At 50.8% G+C, this 21277-nt stretch overlaps 1 protein-coding gene across 8 annotated transcripts in view; it reads left to right on the top strand.

Moving 5' to 3' along the window:
- The window catches only part of BIN1 (bridging integrator 1), a 151243-nt gene that overhangs the window by 77905 nt on the left and 52061 nt on the right, over positions 1–21277 (top strand). For 6 of the 8 annotated variants that reach the window (XM_026647382.2, XM_026647381.2, XM_026647384.2 and 3 more), the window contains exons 3-7: positions 5285–5339; positions 6054–6148; positions 7510–7605; positions 13494–13601; positions 16197–16289. In XM_026647382.2, the coding sequence (XP_026503167.1) occupies positions 5285–5339; positions 6054–6148; positions 7510–7605; positions 13494–13601; positions 16197–16289 (447 nt within the window). The remainder of the gene's footprint in view (positions 1–5284; positions 5340–6053; positions 6149–7509; positions 7606–13493; positions 13602–16196; positions 16290–21277) is intronic. The other 2 variants (XM_026647385.2, XM_026647383.2) reach the window with 1 other exon arrangement.

The following is a 21277-nucleotide window of genomic DNA, read 5'->3' on the forward strand; positions in this document are numbered from 1 at the left end:
TGTGTGTGTGTGTGTGTGTGTGTGTGTGTGTGTGTGTGTGTGTGGTCTCACTCACCAGGATTTACACAGTGTATCTGAATGGTGTCCCATGGCCGATCTACTAGGCACTATATCTAAAAGAATCTCCTTTCATCTGTTTATAAATTTGCTGCCAGACAACTCCCTGCAGCGTTCCTGTGCAGCTGGTGGTTCTTGTGTTATTTTGGGACTCGCTGATGAGACCAGCATCTGATGGAAATGTACCCACCCATTTGTAGCTCTGGTAGGGCCTGGTCATGGATGGTCAGATTTTCACAAGTTGTGTTGTAATAACTGGGCCTACGCATTTCCCCGCGTTGCGAGCTCAATTGTGTTTATATTAAAAAAAAAAAAAAAAAAAAAAAAAAAGGTGAAAGTTCACAAAATGTCGTCATGACCTATCACAACAAATCTTGGTGGGGAAAGGTAAGAAAGGGAGATGGGCTGAATCAGTTCAACCAAAAAGGCCTCCTGATATAATTCAAGGACTGTGTTAAGATCATGCCAGCGAAACAAGAGAACTGCGGGACCGGAAATCAATGGAGCAAAACTGGTGTGTTGGAAATTGGGCCTAACTGGTGAACAAAATAATGAGGGCATGGGCTATTCCATCCATCACTGCCTTTTTGGGGTCCTTAAAAGATGTGTGAGGGGAAAATTCGAACGCAACAGTGGCTGACTAAAAGAAGAAGCAAGCTTACCGTCATGGCTACCGTCCCCACCGTCTCTTGGGACCCAGGAGCTACGCACCAGCATTGGGCCTTTGTCATCCTAATCCAGAGGGATGTCCTGACCAGACTGGGCCCGAGAAAGGGACCCAACTGACCTCTCCACCTCCATCTGCTTTGGTTAAATCCCAGTCACCAGCTGGGATATGAGACTTTTTTGTCACCTTTCCCCCGCATGTGTCCTTTTCCTTCCCCATCATATTTCTTCTTTTTCCAATCCCTCTCCCTTGGCCTTCTGTCTAATAAGAGCCTGGTTAAGCTGGCCACAGCTGCTGGCAGCCTGTGACCAGAAAGGCAGTGAAAAGCAAGGCCTTAAACAGCCTGATGCTGGTACAAGTTTGTCAGGTCCCAGAGTGGCTGGTAAGAACGTGTACCACACCTGTGTCTTCCAGCAGCAAGGCTGCAGGTGAAAGTCAATGCCGGAGACGGAAGCTGCATTTTCTGTTGTTGCTGTTCTTTTCTCTTCTTTTCTGTGGGTGTTTGTCCCTTTCGGTCTTCTAGGAAGCGGGATCGAACTTTAACAGCTCCAGCCCATCTCAATTAACCTCTTCTCGTTTCCCCAAAAGGACAGGTATTGCCATCTTTAATACCATCAAAGAGCCTGTCAAACAGGGGTTTTTTCTTTATTAAAAACTGTCTACAGCTAAAGGGAAAGAGAACAAGGGAGGTTGTTAAAATGGAAGCCTTCCTTAACACTTTACATATCAAGTGCTTTCACTGTTTCCTTCTTTTTGGTATCTTTAATACAAGGTCAAAAAGAGTTTTAATCGTGTGGTTGCCATGGTACTAAGCAAGCTGAGATCTTGGCACACCAAACTTTGAGTCTTGTTTAACACTGTTTCAGTGCTGGATAGCGGCAGCGTCATGTTAACACCTTTTGATTCTTTGGGCCCATTTAGTCCCACTAGATTAATACAGCAGTGGCTTCTAAGTCTGGAAGCCTCCATTTTTAGTTCACCAACTTTCGCCATGTGTGCGGGAGGAGAGTTATCTGGAGGATGCGTCCTGCGTGCTAGTTCATGAGGCCTGACGTTGGACACCGCAAAAATGGGGGCAACCAAAATTTGCGGTTACTTTGGAAAATGTGGTTATCAAGGATCCCTCCTCCCTTCCCCCCAACCCTTCCTCAAGCCTGGAATCACTGGTTCCACAGAATGAAAGCCCTAGAGCAGGGGTCCTCACAACACATTTTTTGGTGGCCTCAGAGTGCGGCCACCAAGTCTTGCTGGTGGCCGCTCTGACAATGTTTCCTAAAATACTTTAGGAAAAGCAAATAAATATGCACAGATACATGTCCAAATCATTGCAATTTATTTATGTAAAGGTGGTTGGTTTTTTTTTTTGCAGACTCTTTACTGACCTAAACAGAATAGAAACACAAATAAGGTGCTTTGTACATTCTTGTCTTTTGTTGTTTGTTTCTTTTGCTTCTCTAGTAAGTCTGCAGCTGCAAAAAGTAATATTTGTATGCTTGTTAATGTCACTTCACAGCAGGCTTACTAGCTAGCAGGGAGGCTGTGAAAAGTGGTATTAACAAGCATATAAATATCAATTTTCACAGCAGACTCACTCAGCCATGGCAAGCCAGAGGACAAATTAAGTCCTGGATGGGGAGGTGGGTAGGGAGACAGCAGGGGGTCAGGGCAGTGGGGGGATGGATGGGGAGGCAGCGGGGGCCAGGGGCGGGGTGGGTGGGTGTGTGTGTGTGTGTGTGTGTGTGTGTGTGTGTGAGCTGAGGGCTTGCACCCGTGGTCGGGGTGCAGGGCTGGAGCCCGAAGCGGGGCCTGCCGCCCGCCACCCTGGGGCTGAAGCCCCAACCTCCCTGCCCCCGGGAAGGTGGGGAACTCACTGGCTGTCTGCTCCTTCTACGTTTGTGGCTCCAGAGGGGGGCAGGGCCCACCTCCTGCTGGTGGCCCTGGGGGAGGGGCCACTGCTTTGTGTTTTATCTCCCCCCCCCCCCCCCCCCCCCCCGCCACAGGCAAAGCTCCTGGTGGCCGCATTTGAAAAACGCTGCCCTAGAGGTTGTTTTTGTGTGATAGCCTTTTCTGGCCCATCTCCCTGTCCTACCTGCCAACTTCCCTTGGCATTGCCAGGCTGTAAGTCGAGAGGTCCCCTCTGCAACCAAGAGGTGTGACTGCTGCACACGAGATCAAAGCTGGCTTGAATGAGAATAGCAGTGAAGCTGCGGCGGGACGGACCGCGGCCTAGGCTGGCTCCGACTGCCTGGGACCCTGGTACGTACTCGAGTGGCTAGTCTGTGCTGCTGCCACCACTTCGCTGCTCTAGTTATGTGAGCGAGCTTGAATCTAGCTAGATGAAAGCAAGTTCAGGTATGGGGGCACCTGCTGCAATCAGACCTCCCAGTTGCAGTGTAGACATACTCTTAGGTTATGTTTTCACAGCAACTAGAGTCTCGCGGCTGGCCTGCTCCAGCCAACTCAGGCTGGGGGGCTGTTTCATTTCTGTGTAGACTTCCGGGCTTGGGCTAGAGCCCAGTTTCTGGGACCCTCCCACCCCACAGTTTTCCTATTCTTGCCCCACATGTGGTCACTGTTCCTTCCCCCCAGACCCTCTAAATTTAGCACAGACACACTAAACTTTGCCACATCAACCGCTGGAAGAGAGTATTCTGGAGGGGACCTGCTGGATCTCAGCTCAGTGCGTGCTGCAGTGTTTGGAACACCAGAGACGTTGGCATGAGCTCTGTTTTAGGGAAGGCGCGCTGAGGGCAAGAGGCAGGCGCCCGAAGAGTGGCGGATGATAGGAAACAGCTGCTTCCACAAAGATACTAAGTTTGAAGCTGTCAGAGAGCGCCTGCGAGCTCCCTCGTCAGCCTGTCAAGAAGCATTATGCTGGGGCGCCATGTGGAAAATTCAAGCTGGGAAGGACGACGGGAAACGAAATGTAACAGAATGTGTGATGCTGGTGCACGGCATAACAGCCACCCTCTAGCATTCTTGTGAAGTTTCACAGCTGCTTCCGGGGCTAGCAAAGCTCCAATGCAAGTGTTCAATATAGGGAAACCAAACCTGTTTTTTTCCCTCTTAGGACATCTCTGTCTCTCTCAAACTCTTCTTCAGCCTTTGTGTCTCAGAAGACCCTTAGACTTCTGATGCCATCTGAGCCAACGCTCGCTCCACTGCAAAGCGTCAGAGGATGGAAACATAAATCCAAATGAAAACAGAATCCATACACTGTCTGATGTCACCACCATGCCTCTTCTGTCTTGCGCCTGCCTCTCCGCTGCCTTCCCTCTTCTGGTGTTTGCATCTGCACAAAGTGGATGTAAAATGCTCCTTTTCTGACTTGGTGTAGTGTGTTTACACCTCCTTTTACACAGATGTAAGTGATGACACATTGCAAGGCAGTGGTGAGTTGGGCCCAGGATATTTTAAGCGTTCAATAAAAGGCAACATTTGCATCATTCATATTGAGTGCTTCCAAAGTGGTCAAAGGGTGTGCGTGTGTGTGCGTGCATGATTGCAATGTAAGACGTTTTGATCGAGGTTCTTGTACTGTATGCATCACCATGATGTCTGATCGCCTCTGAAATCCAAAAAGCAAACCAGAGTAATTGTTATTTCTTAACCATTAGCTTCCAAATCCGTGAAATCCGGCGGGGGTGACAGAATGACATTTAAAAAAAAAAAATGCATTCGGGTTTTCACCATTCATGCTAATTGTTTGCTTCCTGCAGCTTCACTCAGTTTGGACAGTAAGTGGAACAATTCCGTGTCCCTTTCTAGCCCCTACATTGGTACAGCGCTGGTGTGTTTTGTGTTTCCGATATCCCAGGGGAAAGTTCAAACTGAAACTGCTCACAATAACGTAAAAAAAAAATCAAGAATACATTGCTGCTTGTATTAGAGCTTATAACCTCCCCTCAAACCTACATGTTGGGCTCCTTTGTGGGATTCTAGAGCATCTGTCCCTCTGTTGGTAGGTCTACACTGCACACTAACCCTGGGTTCTGACTCCGGTTTGAGCCCAAGCCTCCATTCCATTCACAAACAAATCAGTCTGACTCAGGTCAGCAAGCACTCAGGACCCAGGTCCTAGGACCCTGCTGGGAGGAGTGGGGGTCAGAGCCTGAGTCCCACTGGGACTCCGGTCCACACTGTAATTCTGCAGTGTGGACCTGAGTCAAAAGGTCTGGACATGTTAGCACAGCGGTAAGACCCGGGGCTGGCCAGGGTAAACCCGGGTTTACAATGCAGTGTAGACGCTCAAGCGTGGGTTGGACACACTGAATCCACAAGCCTAGGTCCCACAGAGCCTGGCTTAGAATGCAGTGTAGACACACCCTATGGGGATCAGGGCCTATTGGGTTAAACAGCCTCATCTGCCTTGATTTCTTGGTTCACTTTGCTCCATCCTGCATAGACAGTTTCTTAGTCCTGTGTCGGCTCCTCAGCCGTCGGGCTGTATTGGGCAGTTTTGGGGGTGTGGTGTTTTTTTCATAGCACAGATGAGTCCTGCACAAATCCATCTTACTCTGCACAAAACAATAACCGGCTGGCTTTTCCTTGTCTTCGCAGACAGAAGGCAGCAAGCTGCAGAAGGATCTCCGCACTTACCTGGCTTCCGTGAAAGGTAACGTCTGTGCAACTGGAGGTCTGTCACTTTTCCAGCTGGAGGCACCGCAAATTGGGTTTTCCTGCCCAGTGCAAGCAGGGTTTCCTGGAGCAACTGGCCTGGTGATGGAGCGCCGGTTTCACATCGCTTGCTCCTCAAGCTGGGGGGAGGGATAGCTCAGTGGTTTGAGCATTGGCCTGCTAAACCCAGGGTTAAGAGTTCAATCCTTGAGGGGGCCATTTAGGGATCTGGGGCAAAAAGCTGTCTGGGGATTGGCCCTGCCTTGAGCAGGGGTTTGGACTAAATGACCTCTTGAGGTCCCTTCTAACCCTGATATTCTAAGGTTGTTCAGGCAGTCAGCAAGGTGGCTCTGGTGGGAGACGTTGGGGTGCAGAGGCTGTTTTCTCTTCCTAGCAGCCAGGTGGGCTTGGTTTAGATTTGTAGGAGGCCACCTACTCTATCCTGCTAGGTGGGGATGAACACTGAATGTCCTGTTGTCTGGGTGACTAGATCCTTGAGCCCCTCTCCTCCTTTGTTTTACATCCATGTTATTGCGAGTTCAAGATGTATTAGCAAGGATCACGCTTGGAAAATATCCTGCCTTAAACTAGAATCCGGCTCCTGTTATCCATTTCATGCAGTCGAGTTCCTACTAGCAATGGGGAGGGGCTCTTGGTGCCCTGGTGGAGCTCTGTCCCTCGGTTTTTGAGGCTGCCCTCTCTTCTCTCCTAGCAATGCACGAGGCCTCCAAGAAGCTGACGGAATGCTTGCAGGAAGTGTATGAGCCGGAATGGCCTGGGAGAGACGATACCAACAAAATAGCCGAGGTGAGACTCCATGCTGGGGCGGAAGGTCGGCCTCTGGGGGAGAGCGGATTAGCGGAACCAGTGCACTTACGTCCTACGCTCGGCTTGGGAGCCTTGCTGCGAGACATCTGTCTGGCAGCAATGATCCTAGGAAGACGAGATGGCTTTGGCCATCAGGAGCCGCTTTGGAGAGAATGTTGGCCCAAATGTGTCATGGGCGGGGACTGGGTGCATTCTCTATACACCCATCAGCACCAGGGGAAGCACTGGCTCTATCAGCCCTGCAAAAATGTGGATAATTAGCCATCCCCAGGTAAACCCTCAGCATGGGCACTGTTTGTCCCAGCCTGGTCAGGATGTCTGGTCTCTTTCACTGGGGAAACCATGTTTAGAGTCACGCTAGGGTTAGGTTAGTTGGGGGAAGGCACGCACATGGACTGGTAGATTAAACCGAACAGACTGGGTCTTGGTACCTAGCTGGGAGTATGATCTAGCACAGTGGTCTCCAACCTTTTTTATGCACAAGATCACTGTTTGAATTTAAGATCAATCCAGGATCTGCTCCGCCCCATCCCCAAAGCCCCCCCCCCCCCTCACTCTATCCCCCACTCTCTCTGTGGTTCACTCTTCCCCCATCCTCACTCACTTTCACCGGACTGGGACGGGGGTTTGGGGTGCAGGAGGGGGTGAAAGGTGCAAGCTCTGGGAGGGAGTGTGGGTGCAGGAGGGGGCTCTGGGCTAGGGCAGGGGGTTGGGGTGCAGGAGGGGGTGCAGGGTCTGGGAGGGAGTTTGGGTGCAGGAGGGGCCTGCGCTTGCAGGCACGGACAGCACATGGAGATCTGCTCCCCCTCCCCCCAGGGGTCACAGAGACTTGCCAGCCACTTCCGGGAGCGGTGTGGGGCCAGGGCAGGCAGGCATGCAGCCTCACTTAGCTCCACTGCGCCGCTGGCTGGAGATCGCGATCGACTGTCAGAGGCTCCAGGTTGGACCAGTTGATCACGATCGACTGGTTGGGGACCACTGGTCTAGCAGTTTGACTAGGAGAATCAGGACTTGTGGGTTCCATTTCTGCATCTACCGTGTGACCTGGGATATGCATTGTTGTTGTGGCCGTTTTGGTCCCAGCATATTAGAGAGACAAACTGGGTGAGACAATATCTCTTATTGGACCAACTTCGGTTGGTGAGCGAGACCAGCTTTTGAGCCTCAGAGAGCACTTCTTGATCTGGGATATGTCTGCCTCAGGTTCTCCAAAAGAGACGAGATAACTATCTCTGGGATGCTGGGAGGCTTTCCGATTTGTACTGTGCTTGGAGATCCCTGGCAAGAGAAATGTAAAGCATTCTGATTGTGCTCATAAGCATGTTCCTTTTGTCTTCCAGAACAATGACCTGCTCTGGGTGGATTTCCATCAGAAGCTTGTGGATCAGGCCCTTCTAACCATGGACACTTACCTTGGCCAATTCCCGGACATCAAAGTAGGTCGCTCCCCTCACTCCTTTCACATTGTGCTAGAGAGTCTCTGGGACGCTGCGAGTTGAGGTTGGGGCTTTGCACGAGCGCTTCTCTTGGGACTCTATATCCTTTAGCTTGGGGGGTAGTGAAATGGATGTGGCATGGGAGCACCCCCCACTGAAATCACACTGCCCCCTGTTGGCCAAACACCAATCCTCTGCTCTCTTGGCTAGTGAATAGCTGGCCTGGCAACCAGGGCTGTGGGGTATGTGAAAGAGAAGGAAAGGGGATGCTGCTATTGGATGCATTCCAAAGAGGATGGAGCTCGGCTGTTCTCAGTGGTGGCAGATGACAGAACAAGGAGCAATGGTCTCAAGTTGCAGTAGAAAACACTATTTCACTAGGAGAGTGGTGAAGCATTGGAACGGGTTACCTAGGGAGGTGGTGGAATCTCCATCCTTAGAGGTTTATAAGGCCTGGCTTGACAAAGCCCTGGCTGGGATGATTTAGTTGGGGTTGGTCCTGCTTTGAGCAGGGGGTTGGACTAGATGACCTCCTGAGGTCTCTTCCAACCCTAATATTCTATGATTTTATGCTGCAGGATCAACTCCCATGTAGATTGTCCTCTACGTATTGGTGCAGTAGCTGGATTAACTGGAGCTGCCCTGGGAAGGCGTGAGATCTGCACACTCAGGCTTTCCGGGGAGTTTGTGGGGAGCTCCACGCTTCACTCATCATGATAAATATTCCCTGGTTCCTCTGCTCTTTTACTTCCTGTCACTGGAGAGTGGCTCCATGCCATAGACTGGGGAATTGTCTGTTAGCCAAGTGCGGTAGCATTTTCTAATACACGGGCTTTCATCAGCCCCCTGTGAGCAGAACATGTTTCAACCAGAAACCCTCTGTCATCACTAGAATAGGGTTTCATTGTCTACCAGCCTTGTGAAAGGAATAAAAGCACCCAGACAAGGCTTCATTCATGCTTTCCTGCTACCACAGATCCGGGACTGTGGAAGGGAAAAGCCGCTTCGGGCATTAATGCATTGGTGTCTAATGCACTGAAGAGAAGTAGCTGAAATGACATAATGGTCCTTATTCCTCTCTCCCATGTTAAAAGGTGCAGGAGGGAGAAATTTTACCTGCGATACTCAGGGGCTTTGATATACCAGCAAGCCTGCTGCATTTCCCCCTTCTAGAGGAGACACTACAGGCAGTGCCAGGGGATGGAATGAGAAAACGCATGGGTGACCTCACATGCATCTGCCTGAATGGTCCCTGAACCACCTTGGGAGCCCCGGCCCCATCAGTACCACCTTTGCTCTGGCTCTGCCATGTCCGAGCCCATTACAGCTGTGCTGGCATAGAGTATGCCAATTGGCGAGAACATGCTGGCCAGAAAGCGGCTGTCGGCCGACCCGGCCCCTCTCCCACCAGGCTCCCTAGAGTCAGCGCACAGCTTTGCAGTGGAGGGTAGGGTCTGCGTGGGGATTAGCCTGTGCTATTCAGGCCACCGCTGTAGGGAGTACTGGGACCTGGGTATGTTTGTGCACAAGGGGGCAGCCTGTGTGCGATTCTCTTGTCAAGCCAGCATGACGTTGGTGTGGATTCACGGACGGCAACGAAGTTAGTTCTGATTCTTTTTACATGGGAGCAGCATGAGGTACACACAGAGCAGCCGTATCCAACGGGCCACACTGGCGTTTTTTAGTGGAAAACAGGGCCCCAGCTTTTCCTACCCAGGTGCAGCTACTGAAACACCAAGCGGGAACGTGAGTGCTGCAGAGGCATTCCCCATACACTCTGCATGGCTCGTGCGCTCTCTCTCACACATGCACACACTCTGCATGTCTCTCTCACACACTGGCTGACACTCACACATGTGTGTGTGCGCGCACACACTCTCTCTGCATGTCTGTCTCTCTCACACTCACTCACTCACTCACTCACACTCACACACACAGCCAGTGTGAGAGAGACATCCAGACACTCTCATATATGCGCGCGCGCACACACACACACACACTCTCTGCATGTGTCTCTCTCTCTCTCTCACACTCACACTCTCTCTCTGCATGTCTTCTTTCTCTCTCTGCATGTCTCTCATACTAGCTGACTCTCTCTCTCTCTCTCTCTCTCTCTCTCTCTCTCTCTCTCACACATGCACACACACTCTGCAGCTCTTTTTGTGTGTTTTGGCTCATTTTTAAAACTGGAGTGGGGAGGGCCCCTGCATGGCAGGTTGTCAGAATCCCTTAAGTGACTGAGTCTTCCTGTTTAGCCCATTGATGCCCCGGCTTTCCCTTCCCCTGGAAGTGCAGAGCCGTCAGGAAGTAGCCAGTGCTGCTGGCGAGTGGCCAATACGTTGATGAGGCTTGTGTGGCAGGCAGATCTGTGTATTGGGTTAAAATCTGATTGCACATGGCCAGCTGCTCGGGAGGGGCGGGGTCTCTGCTGACAGCGCAGGATCATCTGATATCCTGGGAGTTCCATCTCCCAGCCCCATCCCTTCCCCCAGCACCAGTTCATTTTGAAACAGCTGCACAGGAAATGGGCTCTTCCATGTGGCAGCGCTTGTAACAATATGGTACATGTCAGCCTGGCTCCTTCCCTAGGAAAGTAACCCCCATCCCCCCTCTGCTGCTCCCCCCCCCCACCACCCCGCGGCTTCCTGATTAGCTTAAACTTTTGTCACTATCTGTTGTTTCTGGAGGAAAGTGCCACTTCAAATGGTTTCAGGTTCCGGGATCCTAGTGCAAGCCGTGAACATGTGCAGCCACATGGGGGTCTCTGCTTCCCGGGGCGCCCCTTCCCCCACTTGCTTCTACAGCTTCCCCTATCACTGTACATCAGAGGTCAAACCATAGGGAAAAAGTAGGTGTCTTCTTCCAAGCTTCACCCACAAACCATGTCCCACCCATGTGAGATGCCAGACACAGCGATTCCCTTGAGATATGCTGCTCCCACTCTCCTGCAATCCTTAGTGGAATGGCTAGTGGTGCTGATGTTTTTGCACTGTTCTTGTTAGACTTCAGACTTTGTGGAGATGGGGAAGGCTTGTTTGCGCTTCTCGGCGCTATTGTTCCCAGCTATCTGCAGACTCTTTGCCTTGGTTACACCCTGTTTGCATTTTTCAGCAGGCACCTAACTAGGTGACCCAGGATACCAAGGGTATGTCTACACTTTTAGGGCTAGTCTACACTACCCGCCCGGAATGGCGGGTAGAAACCGATCTCTTGGGGATTGATTTATCGCGTCTCATCTAGACGGATAAATCGATCCCCAAATCGACGCGCTTACTCCCACCTCGTCAGGAGGAGTAAGTGCCATCGACGGGGGAGCCGCGACGGTCGATTTGCCACCGTCCTCACAGCGGGGTAAGTCGAAAAGGATACGTCGAATTCAGCTACTCTATTTGCGTAGCTGAATTTGCGTATCTTAAATCGATTTCTCCCTCCACCTCCCCAGTGTAGACCTAGCCTTAGAAACGTAAGTCGACCTATATAGGTCGACTTACCGCCACTGCAGTCATGTCCACACTACCCTCCTGAGGTTGGTGGTGTGTGTCCTCCACAGAAGCGCTTCCACCGATCTAAGAGGGGCACTGTGGGGAGCTGAGAGCCCAGTCTGCCCCACAGGCTCTCGGCTCCTGGTGGGCTCCAGCCCCATTCCCTGGCGGGAGCCCAGAGAAACCGCCTACCTATTTCCCGCCGGGGGGGTGCGGGGTGGGAGAGAAGCCACCCAGGTTTCTCGCCCTGGCTCTCAGCTGGGAGTGCAGTCCAGCAGGCCAGCTCTCCAGGGAAGTGGGGGGACTGATGGGCTCTTCAGCTTGGAAAAGAGACGACTAAGGGGGGGATATGATGAGGTCTATAAAATCATGACAGATGTGGAGAAAGTAAATAAGGAAGTGTTATTTACTCCTTCTCATAACACACGAACTAGGGGCCACCAAATGAAATGAATAGGCAGCAGGTTTAAAACAAACAAAAGGAAATATTTCTTCACACAACACTCAGTCAACCTGTGGAACTCTTTGCCAGATGATGTTGTGAGGGCCAAGACTATAACAGGGTTAAAAAAAAAATAGATAAGTTCATGGAGGATAGGTCCATCAATGGCTATTAGCCAGGATGGGCAGTGATGGTGTCCCTAGCCTCTGTTTGCCAGAAGCTGGGAATGGGCGACGGGATGGATCACTCGATGATTGCCTGTTCTGTTCATTCCCTCTGGGGCACCTGCCATTGGCCACTGTCGGAAGTTCTCTAGCTGCCTGGCTTTCTTGTTCTCTAGCTGCCAACAGCTGATGTAAGTAAGGCAGTGTCTACACCGACTGTGTGTCGCCCGCCCCTAATTACAACATCAGCCCCACACCTCTCAGAGAAGTGGCGTTATTATGTCGGTGTAGCAGGGCACTTACATCAGCAGGAGCAAGACTGTAGTAGATACTGACATAATTAGGTGGTCGAAAGCTGCCTTAGGTCAACCTAACTGGGTAGTGTAGACCAGGGCTAAATCTCTTCCATGTCTAGCTTCTCTGGAACGCTGTTTAGGTTCCTTTTGGAACCCCAGCCTAAAACCTTAAGGAGTCAGGCACCCAAATTCCCCTGAATTTGAGCACCAAACTCTCCTTTCAAAATCTCAGGCCACGAATATTGCAGCATTACTGATGTGGGTTTTTTTTCTTCCTCTTTCTCAATCCCCAAGTAGGGTTAACATCTCTCCAGGATTGTCCTGGAGTCTCTAGGAATTAAAGAGTAATCCTTAATTAAAGACGTCATGGGATAAAACCTCCAGGAATATGTCCCTTGGCAACCCCATCCCCAAATGATGCTCCACACAGTGAGAAATTAAAACAACCCCCTGCACACCGGAAGCGACCAGCAGCAGGTCCTGCTCCTAGGCGGAGGGGCGCAAGCGGCTCCACGTGGCTCTCGCCCACAGGCATCGCCCCGCCCCAGCTCCCATTGGCCAGGAGCTGGCCAATGGGAGTGCGGAGCCAGTGCTCGTGGCTGCCCTGCCTAGGAGCCGAACCTGCTGCTGGCTGCTTCCAGGGTGCAGCGCGGTGTCGGAACAGGTAGGCACTAGCCTGCCTTAGCTGGCCAGCACCACTCACAGGACTTTTAACGGCCTGGTCGGCGGTGTTGACCACAGCTGCCATGACCCAGTTCTGGGTAGCGACCCATGGTTTGAAAGCCACTGTTCTAAAGGATGCAATGAGCAGAAAGGGGCATGAACCAGCACTGTGGCTCTGGAAGTTCAGGGTAGTTCTGATTCAAACAACAACTGGGCCTGTCTCTGCTCAGTTTCTTTTTTTCTTTCTCTTTTTTTGATCGTTATTTCAATATTGACTCAAAGATCAGGCTGCCTTTATTGCAAAGGAGCCTCCAGATGCCTCTTAGAATCCTTTTTTTTTTTTTAACCCATCAGAAGTGGCAGCTGTTTTAGAAGGATATTGAATGAGAGCCTGATCCAAACCCGAGGGGAGCCCTTCCAGTCATCTTGAGGAGCTTTGGGTCAGGACCTTGTGGGAGAGCAGAATCATGGGGCTGCATTGTGCTAAAAGATCCAATCACAGGATTGGGCTCTGGGGTGGAGGCCGTCTTTGCCTCATGTCCAGCGCTGTTGGTGCTGCACAGATAATAGAGAAGGGTGATGCAGAGAGACATTCCCCTGATGCCTGGGGAAAATGCTGCCGGTGGCAGAGACCTTCCGAAGGGGGTCACTTATTATGGGGTCCGAACTCCAGAAGCAACAGGGGGTTCCCGCTAGCCCAGACCCAGAAAGGCCAATTCTTTACTCACTTAATGGGGTGTAATTGAGGAGGGTTTTAATTATGGAGTTCAGATGCCGAGGGGCTAAACTTTATGGCTCTAGCTGTTCATAGCTGGTGTTTCTCTCTCTCTCTCTCTCTCAGTCTCGGATCGCTAAGCGAGGGAGGAAGCTTGTGGATTACGACAGCGCCAGACACCATTTTGAATCCCTACAAACCGCAAAGAAGAAAGACGAAACCAAAATCGCCAAGGTAAAGCACAGGGCGGGCCCTGCTTTCATTTATTATTGTTTTTAATAACTGCTCATTTAGGAAATTTTAACATGTTGACTCATCGTTCCCAGGTGCTTTCTGTTTAGAGAACTGTCATGCAATGATCCAGCCAGAATGTTTTCTCTTTGGCAGGGTCCCACCCATGCACTTATTTTTACTCCCCAAATAAACTTTAGGAGGAGGCTCTGAAGGCCTTAGTGCACTGACGCTAAGCTTCTGTGCAGTGTACCTGGTACAGATTTCAGGGGTCCGTGGTTAAGTTTTGGTGAGCACAGAAGCCTGAGTGAGAAAGGAAGAATGGCCTTACGGTGCCAGCTAGGAACTGGGAGGCAGGAGATCTGGGTTCTGTTTCCTTCTCTGACCTTGGATACCTGCATGCCTCAGTTTCCCCATCTGTAAAATGGTGATGAGAATAAGTGGTTGGCCGCTGGGCCCTGAATTCAGTAAGTCTGCAGAGTGCTCTGAGATGCTCCGATCGACAGAGCTGTAGCAGTGTTTGCTGGGAGGGACTATCTGGCACTTTCAGCGTGGGCATGGCCGTGACCCGTTCAGAGCCTCTGCTCTGTTAATTCCTGCTGTATAAATCGTGCCCTGAACAGCTTTGCTCTTTCAGACTGGAAGGTGCAACAGCCAAAGCAAAATTGGCAATTGAGTTGTTGGAATACCTTTCAGTCTCTCTGAAACCACGCCCTCCCAGATCACTTGGGCCTTGTTGTGACTAGGAATTAACATGTGATGTTAACATGTGCTCGCTAACACATTTTGAAGCATCTAGTGTGGACAAGACAGAGTAGACTTTAACATGTGCTAAGATGGTTGAATACTGGCCTAGGCACCCCCCTGTGAGCACATATTAAAAGCAGTAGGTGAAATTCTGCCTCCATTGATGTCAATGGGGAATTTTGCCACTGATTTCAATGGAGCCAAGATTTCATCCAAGTGTGCCTGGTCTACACTAGACTTTCCCACGGTGTTAGCCAGAAATTCTAACAGCACACCTTAAATTCTAGTCTAGGCAAGGCTTTAGGGGAGGGATGAGCTGTGTGGGAGCTAGGGATGGTGGAAGAAGAGAGGAAGGAGAAGTTTCTTTACTCATCTTTTTATTTGCTTGCACTATGGATAACCGGGCAAAACCAGGGAACAAAATTGAAGGTGACTTTAGGAACCAGAATCGTTGCTTTTTTCCATACCTGATGCAATGTCCCTCATTCAACACATAAGGCTGGTCAGCCAGTCAAATGGATCAGTTAACAGAACTTTCTACTGGCTTTTCTCTTTAAAGAGAAACTGAAGCACATGCAGAAGTAAGAAGGGAATTTTCCTGGGGGTGGGGAGGTGGAATCTTTCATTTAGGGGGGGTGGTAATTGGCAATTTTAAAACTTGCTGTGGTGATTCATATACAAACATTGGAACCAGAGCCACTGGCTCTGGTATTTTCAAGTCTGGGAAGCTAGACTCCGCTAGCTTTGCTTCACTCACTGGTCTCGCCCAAACTGCTTATGTGCTGACGCTCTGTGACAGATGACCAGTTGTTGACAGATTAATAGGTAAGGTCGATGAGCAATGTGGACCAGAGGACAGAGCCCAGGGTTCTGTTCCCGATGCTGCCTCTGGGTCACTTGGACAAAGAAATTAGAAGTCAACGGGAGCTTTTCCAGTCACTGCAGTGGGCTTGGTCTGGCCCTTCAGCCCTCTCTGCCTCAGTTTCCCTGCCTGGTAAATAAGAATAATGCTACTTACCTGCCTTTGTAAAGTGCTTTTGAGCTCTATGGAAAAGCACTGGAGAAACGCAAAGTCTTGTTATTACAGTATAGAGCAAATACTGGGAGCTGACTGATGTCTTCTCATGATATTAGAATAACACCAACAGCATCATGAATTCTTTTGGACTCCTCCTTCCTCTCCCATCTCCCTTCTTATAACACATGTACACGCCCCTTAGGAACCCTGCCACTTACTGCTGAATTGACAACACTCCGTTAAAATACAGTGCTGTGCACTTTAAATACACCTCTACCCCGATATAACGCTGTCCTCGGGAGCCAGAAAATATTACCGCGTTATAGGTGAAACTGTGTTATACAGAACTTGCTTTGGTCCGCCGGAGTGCACAACCCCGCCCCCCCGGAGCACTGCTTTACTGCGTTATATCCGAATTCGTGTTATATCGGGTCGCGTTATAACGGGGTAGAGGTGTAATTGCATGTGGACGAAAGTGATGTTGAATTAATCCCGACCTCCTGGAAGGCACTTGGCAGAAACTCAACACGTGGCATTTGTGTGCTAAGTCACTAACCATTCTTGCCTGTTGCTCTTTGCAGCTGGACTGCTGGTAAACAGTCTCCCAGCCCTGGTGCCCTCCGTCTCCAGATCGGAACATTAATTACCGCTACACTTGGCATGCTTTGAAGGATTCGTAACTAATTGTCCCCTGGATGCTGTCTCTTGCCTTGGTGGTATTGGGTTGCCCCAGCCTGTAATGCTCTCACTCTTGTGATTTTGTTTTCTAAACAGATGTCTGTCTCTCTCTTGTTTTTTGTTTTCTCTTTCCTTTGAAAACGCTCCCCCCGCAGCCTGTCTCGCTGCTTGAGAAAGCTGCGCCTCAGTGGTGCCAAGGAAAACTACAAGCTCATCTCGTTGCTCAAACTAATCTGCTCCGAAATCAGGTGATTGCCGACCTACCTGGCTCTAACCCCCGCATGTGCTATTTTGGGCTCTAGTCCTGTAATGTGCATTTAATTTCCAGGCAGTGTTCACTCTAGGCCCTCTGTAAAGTGTGTCCTTCTTACGCAGGGGCCAGATTTCTTCCTGGTCTAACACCAGTGACCTTAAGTGAAGTTACATCTGGGGTAGGTTTGATCCGTTGATTCCCCCCCCCCCCCCCCCAGTAAAACTGTATTATGCTTTGCCCAGAGGCGGATTAAGATTTATTGGGGCCCTGGGCACAAAGAACATTTGGGTTCCCCCACACCTCCCTTTCAATGGGGCCCCAACCCCTGCTCCTCAGTGCTCCAGCAGGAACCCCCAAATTGGCCGGGGTTCCTGGGCACGGATCCCATAGGCCCGTGCATTAATCTGCCACTGGCCTTGCCCCATAAAGTGAACACTGGGGGAGGGGGTGAAGATCCCATGCAGTTCCGCTAGTATATTTTTTCCTAAATGAGAAGCAGATTTTTATGGTTTAAAAATAGAAACCTTAAGAAGCTGTCTCGTGAATTTCTGCCATTCAGTAAAGCTGGAAGCAAAATATCACAGCAAAAACCAGAAGTGCTTTATACATTTGTACAAATTAGTTGCAAAACTTTCCCAGGGTGAGATCCAAAAATGCAGATTTGAAACGATTCATTTATAGAACAAGTGCTGAGAAAATCTCCCAAGGCCTCAGAGGTCTGGTCTGATTTGGATTAGAAATGGATGCAAGATGTGCATCCAGCACTAGACTTTGAACACTGTCAAGTTGCAGGCCTTGGGGCTGCCTGAAAGCAGGGTTTGTCCAGGTATTATTTAAATTTGAGAACCTACAGGGAAGGAGCTTAGTAAGTGAAGTCAATGAAACTAAAGTTATTGAAATTGGATTCTTTGTTCATCCCCCTTGCTTGGGGAGTGGGAAGGAGAAACTTGCCTTCATGGTGGAATCTCCCATTGTGAATGGTTTTTCAGGGAAATACTCAGACCCAGATCCTCAAAGGTCTGTAGGCACCTAACTTCCATTTAAAACATTGCCTAAGTACCTTTTGAGCATCTGGGTCTCAGGGACTTATCGTAGGAGCAGACAGGAGGACTGCAGTAGGGAGGAAGGAAAACAAATACTTTGAATGGGAGGAGGACAGTAAGTCATTGTCCTGACTCAGAGAAACCCAAATACCTACTCATACATTCCAGGTGATCTCATCTGCTTTCATTCAAATGCTCTCTCACATTCCTGGTCAGTGAATGAATCACGGTTTACCCATGACAGGTCACACTTCAAAATACCTGGAAGTTTTCACAGCCAATTTCTGATTGTACAGATACAATGCTGGCTAATAAAATGCTGGAGTGCCACGTCAACTGAGCATCAGCTCACGGAGCAGATGGCTGATTGCAATTCCCCTAAAGGTGACCTGCAAAGGAGGAAAAATTGTACACTTTTTTGCTTCTTGATGATGTCTAAAGGCCTGAAAGGTTTCTTTAGGCTTGTTTTTCAGCTGAGAAATACCAGGGGAAAAAGGGAGAATTGGCTGGAAGTTTCTTTGGAGGCCTACACAACTGGAGAGGGAAGTTTCTCAGCCCATAACCAAAGGAATCAGCGTTAAGCTATCAAACCCCAGAACGTTAAACAGCCCGAGTAAAAATCCCTTTTCCTGCCAATTGCTCATCTTTCAGTTTCGTGTTATATCACAATATCCCTAATTGTCCACTCTGTTTTTGTGCGGCGACTAAGACCGGGCAAGCCCTTTGATTTCTAATATAAAGATGAGTTGAGAATTAACCTTTCAAATAACTAACCAGCCAGGCCTTTAACAGATAGAAAATAGTGGGAGTTTCCTGTGAACTCTCAGGAGGTTTCCTTTTAGGGGGTGTAAGTGAGTTACACTGTAGCATTCCGGTGACTGTGCCATTTGGAACAAAAAGGAAACAGCTTAGAGCAGCAAATTCCTACTGCACCTTAGCTCCACTGAAACACTGACTCCTGTCTAAGCAGCAGTGTCCTTGGTGATCTGTCCCATCAGCCAGCGAGTAACCAGCTAACTGAGCGGTGTGTCCCTCTGGTTCCCCAGAGAGGAAGAATGGCCTATGGGTTAGGATCTAGCTTGGGACTTGGGAGACCTGGGTTTAGTTCTCTGCTCTGACACTGTTTCCTGTGTTGCCTTGGGCAAGTCGCTTAGGCCCAGATCCTGCATGCCTCAATCAAAATGGGAGTTCAATGAGAGGAAGGTGCCTAAATACCTTTAAATATCTGGGCCTTGGACTCTCTACCCACTGCACATTAAGCTTGGGTATGTGGGACCCGGGCTTGTGGACTCGGTGTTTCCAAGGCTGTGCTTAGGCATCTGTACTGCATTGTAAGCCTGGGTTTACAATTGCTGCACCGGGGTCTCGCAGCCATGCTAACACGTCCATACTGCACAGACCTTCGGACTCGGGTCTGCAGCTTGAGCTGCCTCCCCACTGCAAGATGACAGGGCTTGGACCTGTGTCTCAGCAGGACTTGGTCTCTGACCCACGCCCCATCACGGTCCTAGGATCCAGGCCCTGAGTGCTTACTGACCCGAGTCAGCCTGAGAGGTGTGTGGACGGAAAGGGGGGCTTGGGCTCAAACCTGAGTCAGAGCCTGGCCCACAGTGTGCAGTGTAGACGTCCCCTCTCTTCCCTACCTGTAACATGGGGATAACGGCTGAACTGATGGCAGTGGGAGCTGAGGACAGCGGCGAGGAGACCGTATACCATTGGCTTGGCCAGAGCACGGGAGAAATTAGTTTAGCTCTAGCACTGGGAACATCAAAGGGATTTGAAATATCCACCACGGAGCCCTAGCCACAGCTTTGAGCTGCATGGACCCCTCTTCCCTTACGTTTCTAGAGTGAACGCTGCCTGTGGGCTTTTACTGGCTGTGTTTTGGGCTGTCCCAATACTCGCAGATCGGCGCAGGATTTGCTTTCTGGGTCCTTCGGCCCGGAGAACGGATAAACCTGAGGGAGGGACCATGTCATTTCCTTCACACTGCAATGGGGCTACTGAAAAACAAACAGAATTTAATGGGGATCTTGGTCTCTGGGGATTTTAACTCCTGATTACGGTTCAAGCCTGGTGTGGAAATGAAAGGGGACGCATACGTCACCCTTTTTTCCTTTTGAGTGAATGGATCGGAAACATTCGTGCCCTGATAGATGTAAAGGCCAGAAGGGACCCTCATGGTACTGTCCTCCGCCCTCCTGCATAGCATAAAGCGGCATCTCTGTTTAAGAGGGGGTTCATTTTTTGCAAGCCCACAGAAAATGGTGGGCTTGTCTGTGCCATGCACCGGGCGGAACCGCTGAACGCCAGTGCGCAAGAAAGCCGGGTGTGACTCCCGTTGCGCCGTGCCTTCCCTGGAGTGGCTCCGTATCTCCGTTAGAGACCCACCATTTCACAGACAGGCCGAAATGGGCATTCCTTCCAGTACCCAGCTGTCTCTCCTCTGGAAGGAACCCCTTGTCCTCTGACCTTAAGCATGGAAGACGTCACTCCAGGCTTCTGCTGGGGACTTCTGAAAGTTGGGTGGGGGCTAGACTGACACACCCTGAGCCACCTCCTCTGCTAGTTCACCCTGGCCAGGGAAGCAGGAGACCAGAAGTAGCACCTGGGGCTGCCACATAGCAGGCCAGTATGCATCCTTTTCTGACTGCCCCTCCTGTTAATCTGGTTTGTGTGCATGCCCATCCTTGAGACAGAGAGCCCAACGCTGCCTAAAGCCAGATTTCCTCTATTAACCCCATTGCAGAGCAGATCTTTCTCCGGGCGATGTCTGTCCCCTTGTCTCTCGGAAGGGACGGGAAGCCAGCCTCCGGTTCCGAAGGTTCCTGTGGCAATAAGAAGGCAGAGAGAGCGGGCCCCTGGGCGGGGCTGGATTTGCACACAAGCTGAAGAGCCCTGTGGCATTGTGACATTCCTGCTATTGTTGTTAATATAAACAGCAGCTTGTGCTGGCCTTCCTGTTAGGCTGTGCTGTGGGGTGGTTACCCTGAGGATTCGCTGTTCTCTCTCCCCCCTCCACCACGCAGGCAGGGGCGAAGCAGAGAGTGGAAACATTGAAACTGGAACGTTCGCAGTACAGGGCCTTGAAGGGAGGAAGAGGGACGCTGGGACAGGGGGAGGAGCGGGGGAGTGGAGTGGTGGATGTGCTTGATGCGGACTCAGGGGGAGTGGGGTGGCAGACGTGCCCATGCTGCCTCGGGGAGGCTTGGGGGGGTGGGCGTGCCCGGTGCTGACTCAGGGCGGGTGTAGGGTGGTGGGCGTGGCCAGTGCTGACATGGGGGCGGGGGGGTAGAGTGGTGGTGGGCAGTGGCGGATTAATGATTTTGCCGCCCCTAGGCCCAGGGCCGGCTCTGGGTTTTTTGCCGCCCCAAGCAAAAACCTCCGAGATCGCAAGTGCCGCAGCGCGCAAAACCCCCCCCCAAAAGAAACACAACCCTCCAAGTGCGCACATGCCGCCCCTGCAAATTTGCTGCCCTAGGCCTAGGCCTTGTCAGCCTAGGCGATAATACGCAGCTGGTGGTGGGTGCGCCTGGTGCTGACTCGGGGGGAGGATTGGAGAGGGGTGGGCAGACCTGGTGCAGATTCGGGGGGGGTGTGGTGGGGGAAATGGGGTGGTGGAGGTGCCTAGTGCTGACTCGGGGTGTGTGGGGCGGTGGACGTGCCTGGTGCTAACTTGTGCTGTTTGCAGTAGGTGCAATGAACGTCTTATGTCTCTGCGTTATGCCAGGATTCTTGCCCCGGTCCTGGGCTCCTTGGTGCTGGCAATAAGAGATAGGGGGATTCACCCAGACAGTGGGCCAATGGGCAGAGCAGGCTGCCGGACTGGATGCTGGAGTTAAAATCTTGATCAGACCCCAGTGTAGGAGCTTTGCACCTGGGTGGGTTCCCCCATGACGGAGGATTCCTCGTCAGCTGGTTTAAGCTCTGGCAGTGCAGA

Source organism: Terrapene carolina, unplaced genomic scaffold (assembly GCF_002925995.2).
Source record: "Terrapene carolina triunguis isolate 2854851 unplaced genomic scaffold, T_m_triunguis-2.0 Scaffold62, whole genome shotgun sequence".
NCBI lineage: Eukaryota > Metazoa > Chordata > Testudines > Emydidae > Terrapene > Terrapene triunguis.